The sequence below is a fragment of the Meleagris gallopavo genome, chromosome 2 (genome assembly GCF_000146605.3).
Source record: "Meleagris gallopavo isolate NT-WF06-2002-E0010 breed Aviagen turkey brand Nicholas breeding stock chromosome 2, Turkey_5.1, whole genome shotgun sequence".
Taxonomy (NCBI): Eukaryota; Metazoa; Chordata; class Aves; order Galliformes; family Phasianidae; genus Meleagris; species Meleagris gallopavo.
The window spans coordinates 17667043-17684169 of record NC_015012.2 but is presented as its reverse complement, the minus strand read 5'-3'; the positions used below and the strand labels follow the sequence as shown (position 1 = coordinate 17684169).

The 17127-nt window shown below is 39.1% G+C and overlaps 1 protein-coding gene across 8 annotated transcripts in view; it reads left to right on the top strand.

Moving 5' to 3' along the window:
- MARK1 (microtubule affinity regulating kinase 1) overlaps positions 1–17127 on the top strand; it is a 54947-nt gene that overhangs the window by 11474 nt on the left and 26346 nt on the right. For 7 of the 8 annotated variants that reach the window (XM_010706686.3, XM_010706688.3, XM_010706682.3 and 4 more), the window contains exons 2-4: positions 9005–9208; positions 9791–9844; positions 16423–16471. In XM_010706686.3, coding sequence (XP_010704988.1) covers positions 9005–9208; positions 9791–9844; positions 16423–16471 — 307 coding nt within the window. Of the gene's footprint in view, positions 1–9004; positions 9209–9790; positions 9845–16422; positions 16472–16922; positions 17003–17127 lie in introns of those variants that run through there. The other variant, XM_010706689.3, reaches the window with a different exon arrangement.

Genomic DNA, 17127 nt, shown 5'->3' with positions numbered 1-17127 from the left:
GTGTTGTAGCATTACCCACATAGGGGTAGATAGTTACTGCAGCCCAACAGGTTATGTGTTTTTTGATCTGATAGAATAAATAGTTTTTTTATTAGAAACAAGGCAGAGTGCACTCAGCAGCAGGTTGCCTTCATTTTGCTTTGGCTTTTCTTTCAGTTCTCAGTGTCCCACTACACCTGCTACTTCAACTGCATCATGATAATCTTGCTATAAAGAACATAGCTTACCCTTTGAGAAGACCAGTGATTTTTAGCAGTGCTCTTAAAGTATTCCTTACTGTAACGGGCAATAAATCCATCTCCAGCCATCAGATCAGGCTCATCTAGACAGCAACTGGGTCAAAACTGTTGTAATTTTCTAGAAGAAGGGGTCTTTGTCATTGGCAGAGGGTTGAAACTAGAGAATCTTTAAGGTCTGTTTTAGCCCAAATCATTCTTTTATTCTCTGATAATGGAATGCTCTGGAGGTGCACACTCATTGATAGGAGTGTCCCACACCATCTGGCTTGTTTCCTCCTTCTAGGTCAGTTTTCTGTGCTGGATTGCATATTCTTTACTCTTCTTTCAAATTCAAACTTTGTACCAGTGCTTGTGAAAACAGTGTCTGCAGTATGCAGAGCCTAATTGAATCCTGGCTTAACTGTTAGAGCTGCATCTCCTTGGCTGTAGGCTTCCAGAATTGACATCAGGAGGAGGAAGGAGGGCCAGGAGATACTGATGTGTCTGACATGAAGTAGCTGAGCTGGTGTCCTCTAGCACAAGGGTCTGTGAATGTGCTCACCTGACCAGGACGGATTCGTTGTCTCTGCCCTGAAGGCTGTAGCTCCTGAGAACAGGCAGAATATAGGCCCTATTCATCTGCTGTATGTCCATGCAATTTTTTTCTCTTTAATTCTCAAAATTAACAGGTTGCCCAACTACTTTTAGATATGTTTGTGTTATATGAAAGGGAATTAGATGAGTCTCCGTGTCCTTTAAATTAGAATTTCAAGAATTTGGAAAAGAATATTGCAAAATCCTTGGAGATCTTCAATTGAAACACGATGTAATGGAAATCACAGAGCCCTGTGCTGCTCTATGATTTCTTCTGTAGGACGTTGTATAGCTATCAGGTCAGATATTGTAATTGGCCATCTCATCCCTTTTCAGCAGGAGTCTGTACTTCAGAAAATTAATGAAACTTTGAGGTGAAATGTTTTTATCAGAATGAGACAGCAGTCTGTCTTGATGGGTTCATCATTGGACTGATACACTCATGGGGATGTAAAGACTCAGGCATACTGTCTAGCTTGCGAGAAATAACTTCATTTTCTGTTACATGTGGTAAAAATGTTAAGTGATATACCGGTGCATGTCATTCCTAAAAGATAGTTTCTTAAGCAGGCATTGTAAGCTCTTCTATCTCACCAAGCCTGTGTTCATAAACAAAACAAATCACAAGTCTCCTTCTTTCTTTGTGGGGCTTTTAATCTGCTTTAGTTCATATTGTTTCCCCCAGTCCTTCTGACTTTTTGCTTTGGCTTAGTTTCTAACTGGTTCCTGCTCTTCTCATCATCTGGATGCAAGCCTCAGGCTTGCAGATAAGAGTTTGCAGAAACAGCCCTTTCCCCTCTGTTTTGAAGTTGGGTATTAAAGCGTCTTCCATTTCTTGTACTCCTGCAATCATTTTGAGAAGCTCCATGTGCCTGATATGATCCTGTGCCTTAGGTTGTTTCAGGTCTCTCTCCTCCTGCCTTTCATCAGGCCAGCTGAAAAATGGCCTGGCTGCGTCGTTTATAAGTGCAATAAAAGCTCCTGCCAGTTTCCGTGCCAGAAGTTTCACTTTCTGGTTGTGTTCCTGTTCGTGTTTAGTTGGTTCCAATTAGCTATCAGCATTAGCTTTTCATTTCATTTTGTACTGTGGAATATTTTGGAGCTAACTGTGGGTGCCCGGTGCCTGTGGGTGCTGGCAGGGGAGCTGAGAATGCTGTCTGCAGCTCTGTGCTGGCAGAAGATCTGCCCAGAAGAAGGCAGAAGAGACTGGCAAAGCTGAGTGATGATCTCCTGAGAAAAGAGCAGCAGCTGGCAGGAAGCATTGGATGGTTTAAACGTGCCTATGAGGCTGCAGCAGGAATGTCTCCTTCCTTCTCCCTTCTGCTTCTCTGCTAAAAGGATTCACGTTAGGTTTCACCTGTGAGGTATGTTAACCATTTCATTTTGGGGGGAAAAAAAAAAAAGGAGACTCTTTTGCTTAGTACAGCTTGACTGGAGCTTCTAGGAGTACAGTGAATGATAAATAATTAAAAATTAGTAAACCTAACAAGATGTTAGGAGGAACTCTTTTTCCTCCCCTTGGCTGCACCTGTGGCGTATTGCAGCGGATTTTAGCAATCCTGCCTTAACTTTTGTTGGGTTTGAGACAGTGGGCTCAGTTGTTTTTCAGTAGCAATTAATGGAGAAGATAAGGGCTGGCTGTCCTAAATTAGCCCTGGAAAATGTTGTTTGTGTGTTAGAGATGAGTCAGGAGCGAAAGCGCCAGGTTGCAATAACAATGCCAATTTTGAGCACAATAAAACAAGCACAGGAAGGTGCTGCTCTCTGCACCTGCTGCCAGCCTGCCTGGGGAAGCTTCCTGAAGGAGGGTGAGAAGCAGAGGCATCGTAGTGCCTGTTGTTGGGCTGCAAGGCCTGCTGTGCTGCTAAGAAGGCAGTGGGTTTTGTGAAGCGCTTTGATGGACTACTCTCCTCTGGGGTTGACCAGCACGTTTTTTGTAACTTTTGTATAGAAAGTAGCTGTGATTCTATTTGATGATAAGCTTCACTCTTCCACATAACATGAATGCTTGATATGCTGTGGGAAGGGTTTGTTGAGTTAGTGTCATTATATTGGACACACTGGAACAGGTTGCCCAGTAAGGCTGTGGATGCTTCCTCCATGGAGGCATTCAAGGCCAGGCTGGATGGGGCTGTGAGCAACCTGCTCTGGAGGGAGGTGTCCCTGCCTATAGCAGGGGGTTGGAACAAGGTAGTCTTAAAGGTCCCTTCCAACACAAACCATTCCATGATTCTATATGGAATTATATGTATTCTGGAGAACTGTGGAAATGCATTGGATTGCTGTGCAGCAATAGGGCACACCCTCTGCTTTCTGTCCTAGATTGCTTGCAGTGCAGACCTGTAAATATTGCAGCTTCTGTATTTTGTGATAAGAGAAACAGTTCTGTCCTGGAGTTGGCAAATTGACTTCTGTCTCGTGAAAACGTGTAGAGCACTTCAGGTTAAAAAAAAAAAGCTTTTATAGGGCTTTGGAACCATAGTAATAAGCACAGTTTTAAGATTTACTCTGTGGTCTGTGTAGGCATATCTGTCACCAGTATATGTGAAATGAATCTTTCTTTTGTTTATACTGCCTCTTGCAGCGGAAGTAAGTTTGCTTCTTATCTTTGAAGCCGTTTCTGAAATAGAGAAAGTTACAATTGGGGAGAAGAGGAAAGATACACGAAAAGAAAGGATGAAAGTTATAACTTAATGTTATGATAAAGTATCATAACTTAATACTGTTTATTGAGCTCCATGTGTATAGGCTGGACATTAAAAAATACATATAAAAATTTATGTATGTGCATAAAATCCTTTTCAGAGTTACGGTTTCAGTTAATAAAATGCTTGCATGTGCTTGACTGCAACCGGTAGTATTCAAACTCATTGTTTCTTACTGCTGATAGCTTCAAGCTCTTCCAGAAGTTCATGCCTGGAATTCCTGCATGTTATGTAAATCAGATATAAACAGAGAGATGCGCATGCGTGTGGTTGATTACTTTCATTGAGCACTGCTGGAAAGCCTGCATGAGCAGGCTCAACATATGGGTACAAGTCAAAGACAAGCTCTTCACAATTTTGTCTCATTCTCTTTTCTCTCCACCATGCACTGATATCCAATTAAAATGTTCTGAGCATTCTGTTTCCCTTACAGTATTTCTGTGGGGTTCTTTCTTGTGTGCTTTTGAGTTGTGTCCTGCACATTGTTTCAGTGGAATAGGTTGATTGTTTCATTTCTTTTAATAACGAAGTTCCTGTCATGCATTCATAGTCTAGTTTAGCTGCTGATAAGGGATTAAGAAAAGAATTCTGTGCATACACACACATTTTTGTCTTTAATTTTCCCTTTCAGAGTACTTTCTCATGTGTACTATGTGGAACATCAGAGTGGATCGTGCTCTGATAATCTTTTGATTAAGATCAGAAGAGCTTTAGGAATTATAGTATGGCATGATGGGTACTTGTGGCAAGAGTAAGCAGTGGTTTTGTGCAGGTGGGAGGTTTACCTGGAGCAGTGAGTCCTCTTCTGGCAGTAGCTGAGAGATAAGATGCTGTCACCTGCAGCTTGGAGTTGCACCACACCTCCCACTGTACCTGAAACTCTCCACAGAAGATGCTGAAGAAGCAAATCTGAACATCTGTGTTGGTTTCATGCTGAGGTTTGCCATAACTTTCCAAAAAAAATTTCAACTTGTCTGGTTTGGTTTAGTTGTTACTTAAGCGAAAGGGAAAAGAGGTGTTTTGTGAGAATCTCTTATGGAATGAACCAGTAGTTACAGACAGCAAGCAGTTAAAGTAGAAAAACAAGCAGACGTCCAGGACATGACATCTCATCCTTCTCTTCTTTTTGTCCATGCACCTGTATGCATCAAAGCTGATACAAGTCAAAGCTATAGAGAAGAAAGTTTCTGAGGCACGTAGAGTCCTCTCTCTGCACTGGTTATTTGGATAATCTTGCAAAATATGACCGCTGTTACAAATGCTTGTGACACATGCTTGAAAATGCCTGGGGTTATGAACACGAAAATTGGCTGCAAGAAAGTGAAGTTCAGAGCAGGAGATAATATTGAGAGCAGAAATGTGATGCTGTGCCTTATCTAGCACTGCGTGTTCTTTCTTCAGTTCTGTGGGTGACTGCACTGAGGAATTTGACTTGGGTAATTCAGGAAGGGGAAAATTCAGGACTAAGAAGTTTGCTTAATCTGATGAGGTATGCTGATAGGCATATTGATGTGTGGAAGTTAGGTGCAGCTCCAAAGGGCTATCAAGGCCTTATGTGTTTAATTGAAAGAGAATGTGGTTTGGTGGCCAGAATAGTTTTGGGGACTTCTTAAGACTTAAGAATGGGTATCATACTTGATGATGCAAGTTTCATTAAAGCATACACTCAGTGGGAATATACCCCAGTGGTAGCTAAACAACAGAAGAATGCTGAATAAGTGCAGTAGAGAAGCACAGGCTTTGTATCTACCATGACAGCTGTTTCCCATTACATAGATGTCAAGGTAAATTAAGATATCTAGAGAAATATCAGAATCCCTAACTAAAAAACCCTCTCTTGGAATTGCAGGTTGTTAGCTAGAATTGTTATTAAATGGTAGGGATTTTTATTTTTTATTAACAGCCCACTTGTTTCCAGCATCCTGACAAATTTCTCAGAGTTTAGAGGTGGTTGTTCTGAAATGGCATTTTAAAATAGCCTCACAGTAGCTGATGCATAATGAATGAACATATTGTAATGGACCAGAAATGTCTTAAAACTACTCTGTGGATATTGTATGATTCTGTTGAATTCAGCTTTAGTGTTGTTTGGAAGAAATCTCTGATATGCTATTATGTGATCTAAGTTTTGTTGTGGGTTTTGTTTTTTCTTGTCTGTTTGATGTCTCAATTTTGTCATGTTTGCATTTCATTTAATACTGATTTGCAGAAGCTGATTAGTTTCATCTGTAAATTTCCCTATATTTCCCAACAACAGCGAGCTGTTTGTGTGAAAGAGAGGTTTGTTTCAAAACTTCAGAAAAGTAATTAGAAATATATTCACTGCTCATTCAGAAATTATATGCGTGTAGCTCACAAGCTAAGAAACTTAACCTTTTTTATGCATGTATTCTGACATCCTGAGCCATAGCTGTGGAGAAGGCTTTACTAAGAAGATAAGCTGTCTAAGAGGGAAGAGTTATGAAACTAGAAAGCGACATTTTCTGTCACAGACCAAAATCCAGGATTATCATGACCAGGAACCTCATCTGCTTTTTTTCCTCTTCAGTTAAGTTCCATGTTATCTTGTCTGATAACTGATTTCCCTCTTAAATCTGTATGAAAATGATCTCTTTAGCGAGGCTCTTTCCCATTGCCAGTGGCATTGGTTTTGTTGCCCATCCAAATGCTTATCTAAAAGATCCTTTCAAGTACCTACTGGAAGGAGGCTAATCCTATGATGTGTATGAATTGGCAATTAATATTAGGATTGCTGATACTTCTGGTAGGCATCCTATTTCACGACAAGGTTTAATTGTGTGCATGAATAAACTCAGAGACTTAAAACTCATTCACTGTGTAACACAGTGCTGGAGCTCTGGATGGGGTTCTAGGTCTGACTGGAATATTCCTGGTCAGTGCTATACAAATAGTGACTTGCAGGATGTTTTCTTAAATAAGATTTTCATTTGGGCTCTGTCTATCACATGCAAGACTGGAGTCCTATACTCAAGGAATGTTTCACAGCCTGTTAGCCTGGGGCTGTCCTTCTGATCCTCTGAGTCCACAAAGTATTTAGTTATGCGCTTCTGAAGGATAAATACTATTGCTAGTGTGCTGTTTTATGGCTGAGTAAATTTGACTGATATACAGAATCTAAACATGCCTGACTTGCTTGGTTCTGAAATAATTTGGAAAATGTTCTAGCTCTAAATTAAGCAGTGGGGGTAAAGCAGTGTTTTGCAGAGATGTTCAGATAATGAAAAGCTGAACAGAAAATTATATTTAGGACTGTTGTCCTGGCTGTGATGAATAATGATAGAGGTGATGTAAAGAGAGCTGTGCTACATTTGGTAGGTACATTTTGGCTGTGGCTCCTTGTTTTTTTTTTCCAGTTTCACTGCAGCTGTTGGCCAGTTTTCCCAGTTCTACTAGTGCTCATGGACTGAAATAACTCACTGTTTACAGGAGCAGGCTGACATCAGTCTGTAATAACCACATGCTAAAGTTGGAAGCATCACCTCAAATTCTATCTTGTAGAAGAAAATAAAGACGTGCCTAGCGAATGACTGGGTGGGAAAGCTTAAAGGACAACTTAGTGCTGCCTTCTGGCTCTCCTCTCAGTGAAGGTGAAAGATCCAGAAACCTTTGGTCTGTAAACAGGCACAGTGCTCTGTACCAAGGTACCGAGATAGCCACTTCTTGAGCGAAGCAGTGAATAAAGAAATAAATACTATGGTATTGGAGTTTTGTTTGTGATTGATGCGTGCTAGAAGCTCAGAGACCTGGGATGAGTAGTTGTGCCTTTCTGCTACAAAAGTTAAACACTCACAGTTTCTAGCTACAGCATTCGCCTACCTTAAAATCTGTAGCGGAAAAGATGCAAGTCTAAATTTTACGTGTAAAACACTTCATAAAGTCGTAGAATCACCAAGATGGGAAAAGACCTCTAAGATCATTTAATTTGCCACTGATACAAGAATGTATTTGAAATACAGAAACACTTAACCCCCTTTTTGACATCTTCTAGTACTTTGGTTTCTGCTTGGAATGTTTCTGAGAGCCATTTGTATCTTAGAATCACCAAAGTTGGAAAAGACCTCCAAGATCATCTAGTCCAACCATCCACCTACCACCAGTATTTCCCACTGAAACCATATCCCTCACTGTGACATCCAAACGTTTCTTGAATGCCTCCAGGGGTGATGACTGTACCACCTGTCTGGGCAGCGCATTCTAGCGCCTGACCACTGTTTTAGAGAAGAAATTTTTCCTAACGTCCAACCTGAATCTCCCCTGGTGCAGCTTGGGGCCATTCCCTCTAGTTCTATCACTAGTTACCCTGGAGAAGAGGCTGATCCCCATCTCACCATGATCTCCTGTCTGGCAGTTATAGAGATTGGTACGGTCTCCCCCTGAACCTCCTCTTCTCCAGACCTCTCCCAGCTCCCTCAGCAGCTCCCCATAAGACTTGTGCTCCAGACCCCTCACAAGCTTCGTTGCCCTTCCATGGACATGTACCAGGGCCTTGTTGTCTTCTTTCTAGTGGGGGGCCCAGAATTGAACATGGCACTCAAGATGCAGCCTCACCAGATCTGATGGGGGGAATGGTCACCTCCCTGCTCCTGCTGGCAACACTATTTCTGATACAAGCCAGGATGCTACTGACCTTCTTGGCCATCTGGGCACACTGCTGGCCCCTGTTTGGCCTAGTGTTGATCAGCTCCCCCAGGTTCATGTCTTTCACATGTCTTGCCCATTATGTGCTGGGAAAGTGGGTAGTACAGAAGCACTGCAAGTTTTAGTTACTGACATTTAACATGAGTTAATGTACAGACTTGTATTAAAAAAAATTACATTCTTGTTCTTCTTAAGGCTTTTGAGATTTGAAATATATTTATGAGCCCTCATGGTATTTTTCTTTCTCCTGACTTTTTAACTAAAGGTGTAGGTTGTTCATTACTTCGTTACTACTCCAAGAACTTCTGTGGCTTACCGAAAGATGCAGGCATGTTTGGGGAACACATCCTATGTCAAAAAAAAAACAACATTTTATTGTAATGTTACTTGAGATGAAAGAAGTTGGGGAAAAAAATTGAGCAACACTTTGTTATCACATGTGCCAAAAACACGAATACTTTCTGTACTATGTTTTTTTTAAATACTAAATTTGGTTGAGATTGTGTATTAGAAACACGGTTCATAGTTTGACCTAGCGTTGTATTAGAGGACGTCTGTAATGGCTTATTGGTTCCTGCCTGCGCGTCTCTAGTTTTACTTTTGGAGTTGGTAAAAGATCTTTCTTCAGGCCTTTTTCTTGAGTCATGCACCCAATTGTATACAAAAGCAGTGTGCTCTGCTTAGGCTACAATCTGGTTATCAGGCATACTTGCAAAAAGTAAATTCATTCCTTCTCCTCTACACTTTTTTTTTTTGCTTTTAATTTATTTAACTGCAACAGTCTGAAATCCAAGTAGGTAAATTCTCAAGTATTTTATCTTCTTCCAGCATACCTCCGTGGATGGATACACTGAACCCCATGTCCAGCCTATCAAATCCAGTAGCAGACAGAACATCCCCCGATGTAGGAACTCAATTACATCTACAAATGAGGAACATCCTCACATTGGAAATTATCGCTTACTGAAAACAATAGGAAAAGGAAATTTTGCCAAAGTGAAGCTGGCAAGACATGTTCTTACTGGAAGGGAGGTAAGCCTTTTCACAAAAAAAAAAAAGCTGTCACAGTATTTCATGTACTCTTTGGCTATCTTTATAATGAGTATTTCCACTTTTCTTTTACCTTTCTCTTCTAAAGAGCCTCACTTTTATATGAGTGGTTATTTGATGTTCGTGAGTTTGCTTTCCCTACTGACTTGCCTCTTTTTTTTGGAGAAAAAGCCAGGAAGTTTGTTGCCCACCAGAGGGTATTTTGGGTTTTTGGGAGGAGCTCCATTCATCCTCTCGTTTCCCAAACCAAAAAAAACCTTACTGATAGAGTATGTTTTGGTACTTGGGAAGGGTAGTTTTCCAGGAAACAGAATAACATTGTTCTGTCCAAATACTGACAGAAGTATAAAATGATTTTACTGCGGTACGATCCAGTGGCAAAGTCCTGAACTCCTGCTTGTAGAGCCTGGTTGTTGAGAAATTTTGCCTGCTGGAATGCGTAAAGCATACATATGCATGTCTTAAAGGCACATGTATGCTGTTGCTCATAGATATGCAATATATTGTCATTCACACATTTCTCTGAATTTAACCTGAGTTTCTTTTTTTTTTTTCTTCCCCAAGGTTGCTGTGAAAATAATAGATAAAACCCAGCTAAATCCTACTAGTCTGCAAAAGGTAAGAGCATATAGTGGTATCTGAATCTATAATCAGTTGAACTTTGACCTTTTATTTCCTTTGCAAAAATATTTGGTCTTGTTATCTGGTTAAATAAACATCTCTGTGTATCTGTGACCTTTGGAGATGCTGGTATCCTACAGCCTTCACTGTGATGTGCATGTGCAATTTGTTTGCTAGCAGTTACTCTGTACGGTTCCTAACTAAGCACTACTTCTTTGCTCTTCCTTCTTCCTCTGGCTTCAGTTTTTGCTGACAATAAAATGTGTGTCTAATTAGTTACACAAATAACTTGTCTACACACTAAATCAAAATGAAATGCTATAAAGGACAGTGTTTTTCTTGGATTTTTCTTTAATGGAGTAATTGTTTTTTTGTGGAATTGTGAGAGGGCCAGTTTCTATGGCTTTAATGTTTTTTTTTTACCTTTGTTCTTGCAACTTCAACAAAACATTTGTTAAACTCAAGTGACCCTTGGCAATTACTTTTGTGCACAGAATTGAGTGGAGGTAATTGGAACATTCTGGTTGGTTTGTTGCACTGTCAGTACCTGCAGATAGACATTCAGAAGCCCTACGTAGGCATTGTCATGGTGTAATAAGTGTTTTAATAAATTGTTGGTTTTTTTTTCTTGTTCTTTGTCTTCTGTTTGTGTTTTGACTGAAGCACAGAAAGGTTTTGTCCTACTGGAGGTTACCCATTAAAAAGAAAAAGGATGTTTTTTTATTTATAGATACTTAACTGCTGTTGTAACTGTAGAATGAGAAAGAAGCTAAGACTCATTGCTGTTCCTTTATCTCTGGCTGTCATTGTTTTTGGGTCTTTTTGTATAACTTTGTAGATAGAGAGTTGTGAATAACTTAGCTTTAATTTCTTTTAGCTCTTTTATTTGTTTAATTTCTGCTCTATGGTATTTTTGTTGTGTGTAAGTTCTTGAGAATTTTCTTTAGTTTAATCTGTTGAGTAGAGTCCGTGCAAAAGCATTGCTGTCCTTAAGGCCTGTCCTGTATGAAGCAAATCTCTTTGCAAGTTGGTGAAGAGGGACCCATCAGAGCAGTACTTGACAGAGTATATGGAGGAAATCTTATCCTGCTCATGTAGCTTGTCATGTAGCTGGTTTCCTACCTAGCTTGGTAATTACACTGGGACAGTTAGATGAGCAGGACTGAGCAATAAGAAGGTGAAAGATGTGTTTTGCCAGTGTGTTTCAATCGAGTGGCCTTTTAGTTCCAACCTCCAAATGAATTGTTCCATTTTCTACACTACTTTACAAGAAAACAGAAATTAACATCCAAATCTACAGAACACACTTTTTTTCTTAAGTCTTGAAGTGACAGTTTGGGACAAATTAATGAGAAGCTGTTGGTGGAGATGAAAAGCTCAATATGTTTCTGTCATAAATGAGGAGTATTTATGTGGAAATAATCAACATACCCTTCAAAAGTATTGGATTTCTGATTTTCAAATTGATATGTTCTCTTTCATTACAAGGCAAAAATTGCAAGCAAAAACAGGATGAATGAGTGTTCAATGAACGTTGTGCTCTAAACACTGTTAGGTTATGAGATAAGAAGTACTTCAGTCTGTGGCATACAATGGCATACAATAGGGTTTAACTACCTTTGAGCCCTGTGTGTATGTTAGGGTAGGGAAAATGAAAGATTTAGATGCTCTTTTAAAAATAATGCCTTTTAAACATCTGCTTAGATTGAAGTATACTGTCAGAGGAAGAAAAAAGAAGCCATTAATTAGATGAGATGCTACTTGGGTTGCTTTAATCTTTTGACTTTACTTCTAAATTTACATGTAATTATTTAAAAAGTTCTTGTTTTTTTGTGTGGTAAACTTTTAACAGTCTAGATCTTATTTAATTCCCTAATTTCTGTAGAAACAGTGTACTTTTGTAGCTTTAGAGACTTCATGCTTAAGTTTTCCAGGAAGTTTTATTTCAGCAGTAATTGCTTTATTGATAAATGAGTTATAACACATGCAAATAATTGTGGTTGGAATTACTGATAGTATTTGATGTCATCTGCATTAAAAATAATAAAAATATGTAGAAGTTACTCTGTGAAATCTCCAAGACAACAGTGAAACTTTTAAAATGTTAAGTACAGTAAGAAAAAATAGAAACATTTAGTTCCTTATGTTTTATTGAATCTCTGTGTGGCCAGAATTTTTATTATTTTATCCATTGAAGTTGTGTGTAGGACTGTTAAGCAGTCAACTTTTCTTTAAGATGTAACATTGGAAGTGGGGAATGGTGATAGTACCATGATTTAAATAGGAACAGATACTTTTCTAGTGAGTATTTATAGCAGTATGCTAAAGCAAGTTACTACCACAAAAATGCCACTCCTGAGTCTGAGCTCATCAGAAGCAGCATAGCTGAGAATAGTGTCACTTAATGGAAGCAGTGAGTTGTGTGCAGGTCAGCAAAACATGTAGGCCTTCAGTAACTTTGGGATGTGTGTTATTAATCAGACATGACAGCTGAGTAGTGATCTTGGATTTTGTGAATGAGCACTGTGCCTCCTCTCTCTGTTACTGCCATATAAAGGATACAAAGAGCAATTAGGCTTTGCTTTAGTACTGCTGCTGACCTAGTTGGGTAGAATGAGCTGAAGCATCCTCATTTGACATGTACTCTTCCAACTTGTAAACAAATATTTGAGCATGTACTCAGTTGCTGCTAGTGTCATGTAAGCAATGAAAGTTTAGTTTGACCTTAGCCACAATTTGTGCTGTGTTGAATGACAAGCAATTTTGCAGGTATAGTCAAATAAAAGCATCAGGTATTAAGTAATGACAGAAATAAGCTGTCCTTGTGGATTTTCCATTTGGGCTCTCTGGCATGCAGTGTGGTAAGTTGTCTTAAGTTCTAATATTCTTCTTGCTTCAGGACCTCTATTTAAATAGGTCAGCAGCATTGAATTAAGAATTGTTTGCCTTTCTAATTTTTCACTGTGTGGTTCTCATTCTGTGAGCACCTGCGTAAGAGACAAAAGTGGCTTTTATTGTGGACTTTTGCCCAGATAATAGTGCATTGTTCTGACATGGCTTTTTCCACTGTCATGATAGTAACATTTTCCCAAAAGTAAGCATTTGGGTTTCATAATAACTTGAATTTATGTCAATACCTGTTCTATTTTCTGCATGTCAGTTACATGAAAGCATCTTCTTGTATTGGCTTTGCTGGTGATGCTTCTGAAATAGCATTCTGGTCCTGCTACATAAAACACGCTTGGAGAGCAGAAGATGCTTTTGTTCTGAGTAGGTTTCATCGGTGAGTGACATTTTCAGGTTTCCCCATTTCAGCAGTTCACTGGGCCTTGTACTCATTAACCATAGCTTAGGCTACAATTTAGGTTCGTTTGAGTTTTCTTCATAATACAACAAAAATAAGTGATTGAAATTGTTCCACACTTTCTATGTGTTATCTGTTTGTAGCTATTTTCTTTTTGCTTTATTTTTTAGCATCCCTTCTCATAATGATTTAGAAACTAGATTGACTTGGCTAAGATTTTTAGTTTGATTTTTAGTGACTTAAAACAGTCAATCCTGATTGTAGATGTCAGCCTGACAGAAAGCAGATCTCTTTATTTTCTACAGTATGTCCTCTGAAAAAATGAAGTTGCAAAAGCAGGAATGGAATTTTCAGGCCTTCTGCCTTTTCCACAGGTGCAAGTTCTACAAATTGCTGTCCTGTACTGTAAGTGAAGCTATTGAGGCTATTACCCATTTGCAAAATAAAATGCTTGTTTGAGAACTTTCTGAACGGGAACACATTTAGGACTAAAGAACAGTCTTAGAAATTTGTGGTAGTCAGGGGAAAGGGAAAACAGAGTGCTTTCATCTTTTGAGTGAGCTATATTCTGGTGCTACCTGCATTTGTAGAGAGGCAGACACCATCCCACTGGTAAAATAGCAAGTTTCCATTCAGCTTCTGCCTGACGTAATCTGTTTGGATGAGTATCACCCAAGATAATTTCTGCTGCTTCAGCCTTGCCCAGTTCCTGCTTTAAGTATACGTGCACATTTCAACCTGCAGGAGAAGTGCTTTGGAGTAAACAACAAACAAAACAACCCCCCAAAACAAACAAAACAAAACACCAGCATCACAGAATTGCCTTCTCTGCCAACAAGCACTTCAGAACTGCTCTCCAAGAAGAAAATACCCTATTTCACCTTTTGAGTTGATTTGGTTCTTTTAAAAGGTTGAGACTTGTAAAAGGTTGAGGCTGTTAATACCTCTTCATGTATTCTTGATTACTACTAGCACTGTGTATCTGCTTTGACGTGAGAACATATGCTTCAGTTTTCAGAAAAATTTCTATTCAAGAGGATACGTAATATGAGGTGTTAGGGGTGGGCTGGGGAAATCTATTGGCATTTGTATGGAATAAATCTGGGCCGCAACCTTGGATCATAATGATTTATTCTGTTCAGAGCCCAAGCAAGGAAGTGTTTCGTAGAACAAAGTATGTGCATGAGGCTAATGGTCAGCTCTGTTGTCCTCAATACAGAACTTAGTTTTATGTCCATTTCATTTCTGAAAGAAAAATTACAAACGTAGAATGAAAGTTCTTGTTGTTAGGAAGACAATTTTGAATCTTAAACAATTAGTAAACTTCCAAATCCTTTGAGAATATTGAATAGAATAATGCATGTGTATTTTGACAGTGGTGTGCTTCATGTTACATGTAAAATTGTGTTCCTTGATAGTGTTTTTTATAAATTTGAAATTGTTTGTAGAAATTTAATATTAAATACTGCTTATTAAGACCTGTGTTCAAGGCCATAACTTTTATACTAATGTTAATACTGTTAAGTTGTGAAGTTCCACTCCGGTCTTCTGGTGGGAACAGCAGTTTTGCACGTATGTCTGCTTAGTAGGGTTTCTCAAGTAGTCCCATTATGCAATCCACTGGTTTTGATTTGTTAGCTTCTGATGAATTCATTTACAACTTGGTGTGATGGCTTTTAACTGGGTTTGTGAACAAACAAGAAAATTTTGCAAAAGTTCATTCTGGTGCGCTGTATTACGCACCCATGTGTTCCATTCTGAACAGAAATGAGCTGCATTGTGTTGCTCATGTTTTCCCAGAGAAATATTTCTGTTGTCTCAAGCATCATATATTAACTGAAGAGCTACTCCTCCCTTTCAGGAGGTATTCAGTCTCCAGCTTGCATCATTGTACCTTTTTGTAGCCTTTTGCGTCGAGACTAATTTTGAAAATGGTGTGATGTCCTCTGAGACATCAGATGAGCAAAACAGCCACAATCATTGAGCCAGATTTTTATATAAGGAGGGCTGTAGTGAATGTTTCCAAAATAGCTAAACGCTGTACTGAATGAAGACAGTGAGCTTTTCCCTGCATTTCAACGACCTACTGGGACTGGAGTGTGTGTAGCACAGTGAATAGTTTGGATAGTGGGGATATGCTGCTCAGTGAAGTAAAACAGTGCAAACTTACATGGTTCTAAAAGCTGTAAATACTGCTGAAGAAAACTGTGTCGTCCCTTCAGCTTCCTTCTGTTTGTCTTCTTTCCTTTCAGCCCCTAGGTCAGTCTTGCAACATCTCTTATTTAATTGGTAAAACCAAAAATGTTTGAAATGCAAGAGCAAAGTCCTCTTAAAGCTCTAGCTTCTTCCTGATTTAAACAACAAGAACTAAAAAAGAACATTATTGTCTTAGATGTTTGCTTAGGTGCAAGTTTGTTTTTGATTACTTCACTCAGGATCATCAAGCAGACTTCAGTAACAAACCTTTCAGCCTTGATGGGAAGGAGAAAGGACATTGTGATCAATGACCCATTTATGAGAAAAGGGAACTTTTACACTTCACCTCCGTGGAGCATGAAGTCTAGGCTGTCCGGATTCCTGGTGTCTGATTCTGTTTTAATGATGTCTTAAGATTTTATTTATTTATTTATTTATTTATTTATTTTTTGTGATAGTACACCTTCCATGCACCATCTTACTTAGAGGTAGCTCAAGATATTTAACAGAGCTTGCAAGCAACCAAAACAGTCAGCTCACAGAGGGATAACAACAGCTTGTGTTTGCTTAGATTGTGGATGCCCCATCCCTGGAGGCATTCAAGGCTAGGCTGGATGTGGCTCTGGGCAGCCTGGTCTGGTGGTTGGTGACCCTGCACGTAGCAGGGGGATTGAAACTAGATGAGCTTTGAGGTCCTTTTTAACCTAGGCCATTCTATGAATATTTTCAATGAAAATATTCCATTCTTTTTGGTCAGTGGAAACCCTAAAAGTTGGTATTGCAGAAGGAGCTATAAAATTAGTTTGTGTTTGTATAAAGCTTGAAAATGGGTGTCTTTTTTGTAAATGGCTGGTAGTAATTTATGCTCTTCACTGTTAAATTGGTGATTATTACATTAGATAATATTCAAGGTATAGGTTTCATTCACTGGAGTTCACTGGGCTATTTTTTATGTATACATAGAGAACGTTTTCTGCTGATGTTAATTCCTATGGCTTACGCTGTTCCTTTTCACCTTATAAAATCATTTACCTTAAGTAACATACTCTAAGAATGTTTTCTTACTTCCAAACAGTTGTTTCGAGAAGTACGAATAATGAAGATACTGAATCATCCCAATATTGGTAGGAGTCCTGCATTTCTGCAAACTTCTTTCTTTTTATTATGCTGTTTACTCTCTGGGTTTTATTTTGAATGTTCTTCACTGTTAAGTTTTTGTTCCTTAAACTTCTGAGATAATAGGACAGTAGGCATTGGGTAAATATATTTCTGTCTCACTTTATTGACCCTGCTGGAAACAAGATTATTGACATGAGGAGATAAAATGTATAGTCATGAAAAACATCAACATTGAGCACTCTGGTCAGCCAAGGAAGCAAATTTCCCTCTTTACACTGAAATTTCTTAGTTTCTTAGGTGAAATGAGCAAAACTCCATTGTTTCAGTCTAGGAAAGACTCCTGCCACCTGATATTTCCAGAAAATTAGACTTGCCACGCATGTAATTTTCCCTTTCTGCTTTAGTTCTTTCACCTACCCCACAGCTTCAGGGCCCTACTTTGTGATGACAATTCTTCTGGCTGAGGAGGGCTGGACAGTCTTGTTCCAGAGACACTTAATGTTCCTGAATCGGCCAGAGGGCTTGTTGCATACAAGGTATGGACAAGGCATACAAGTTACTACATGCTAGGCACTCCCTTTTCATCCCTTGAATCGTTTGTTGCTTTTCCAACATTCTTAGCTTCTGCTGGTTTTTGTTGGGTTTTCTTTTTTTTTTGGGG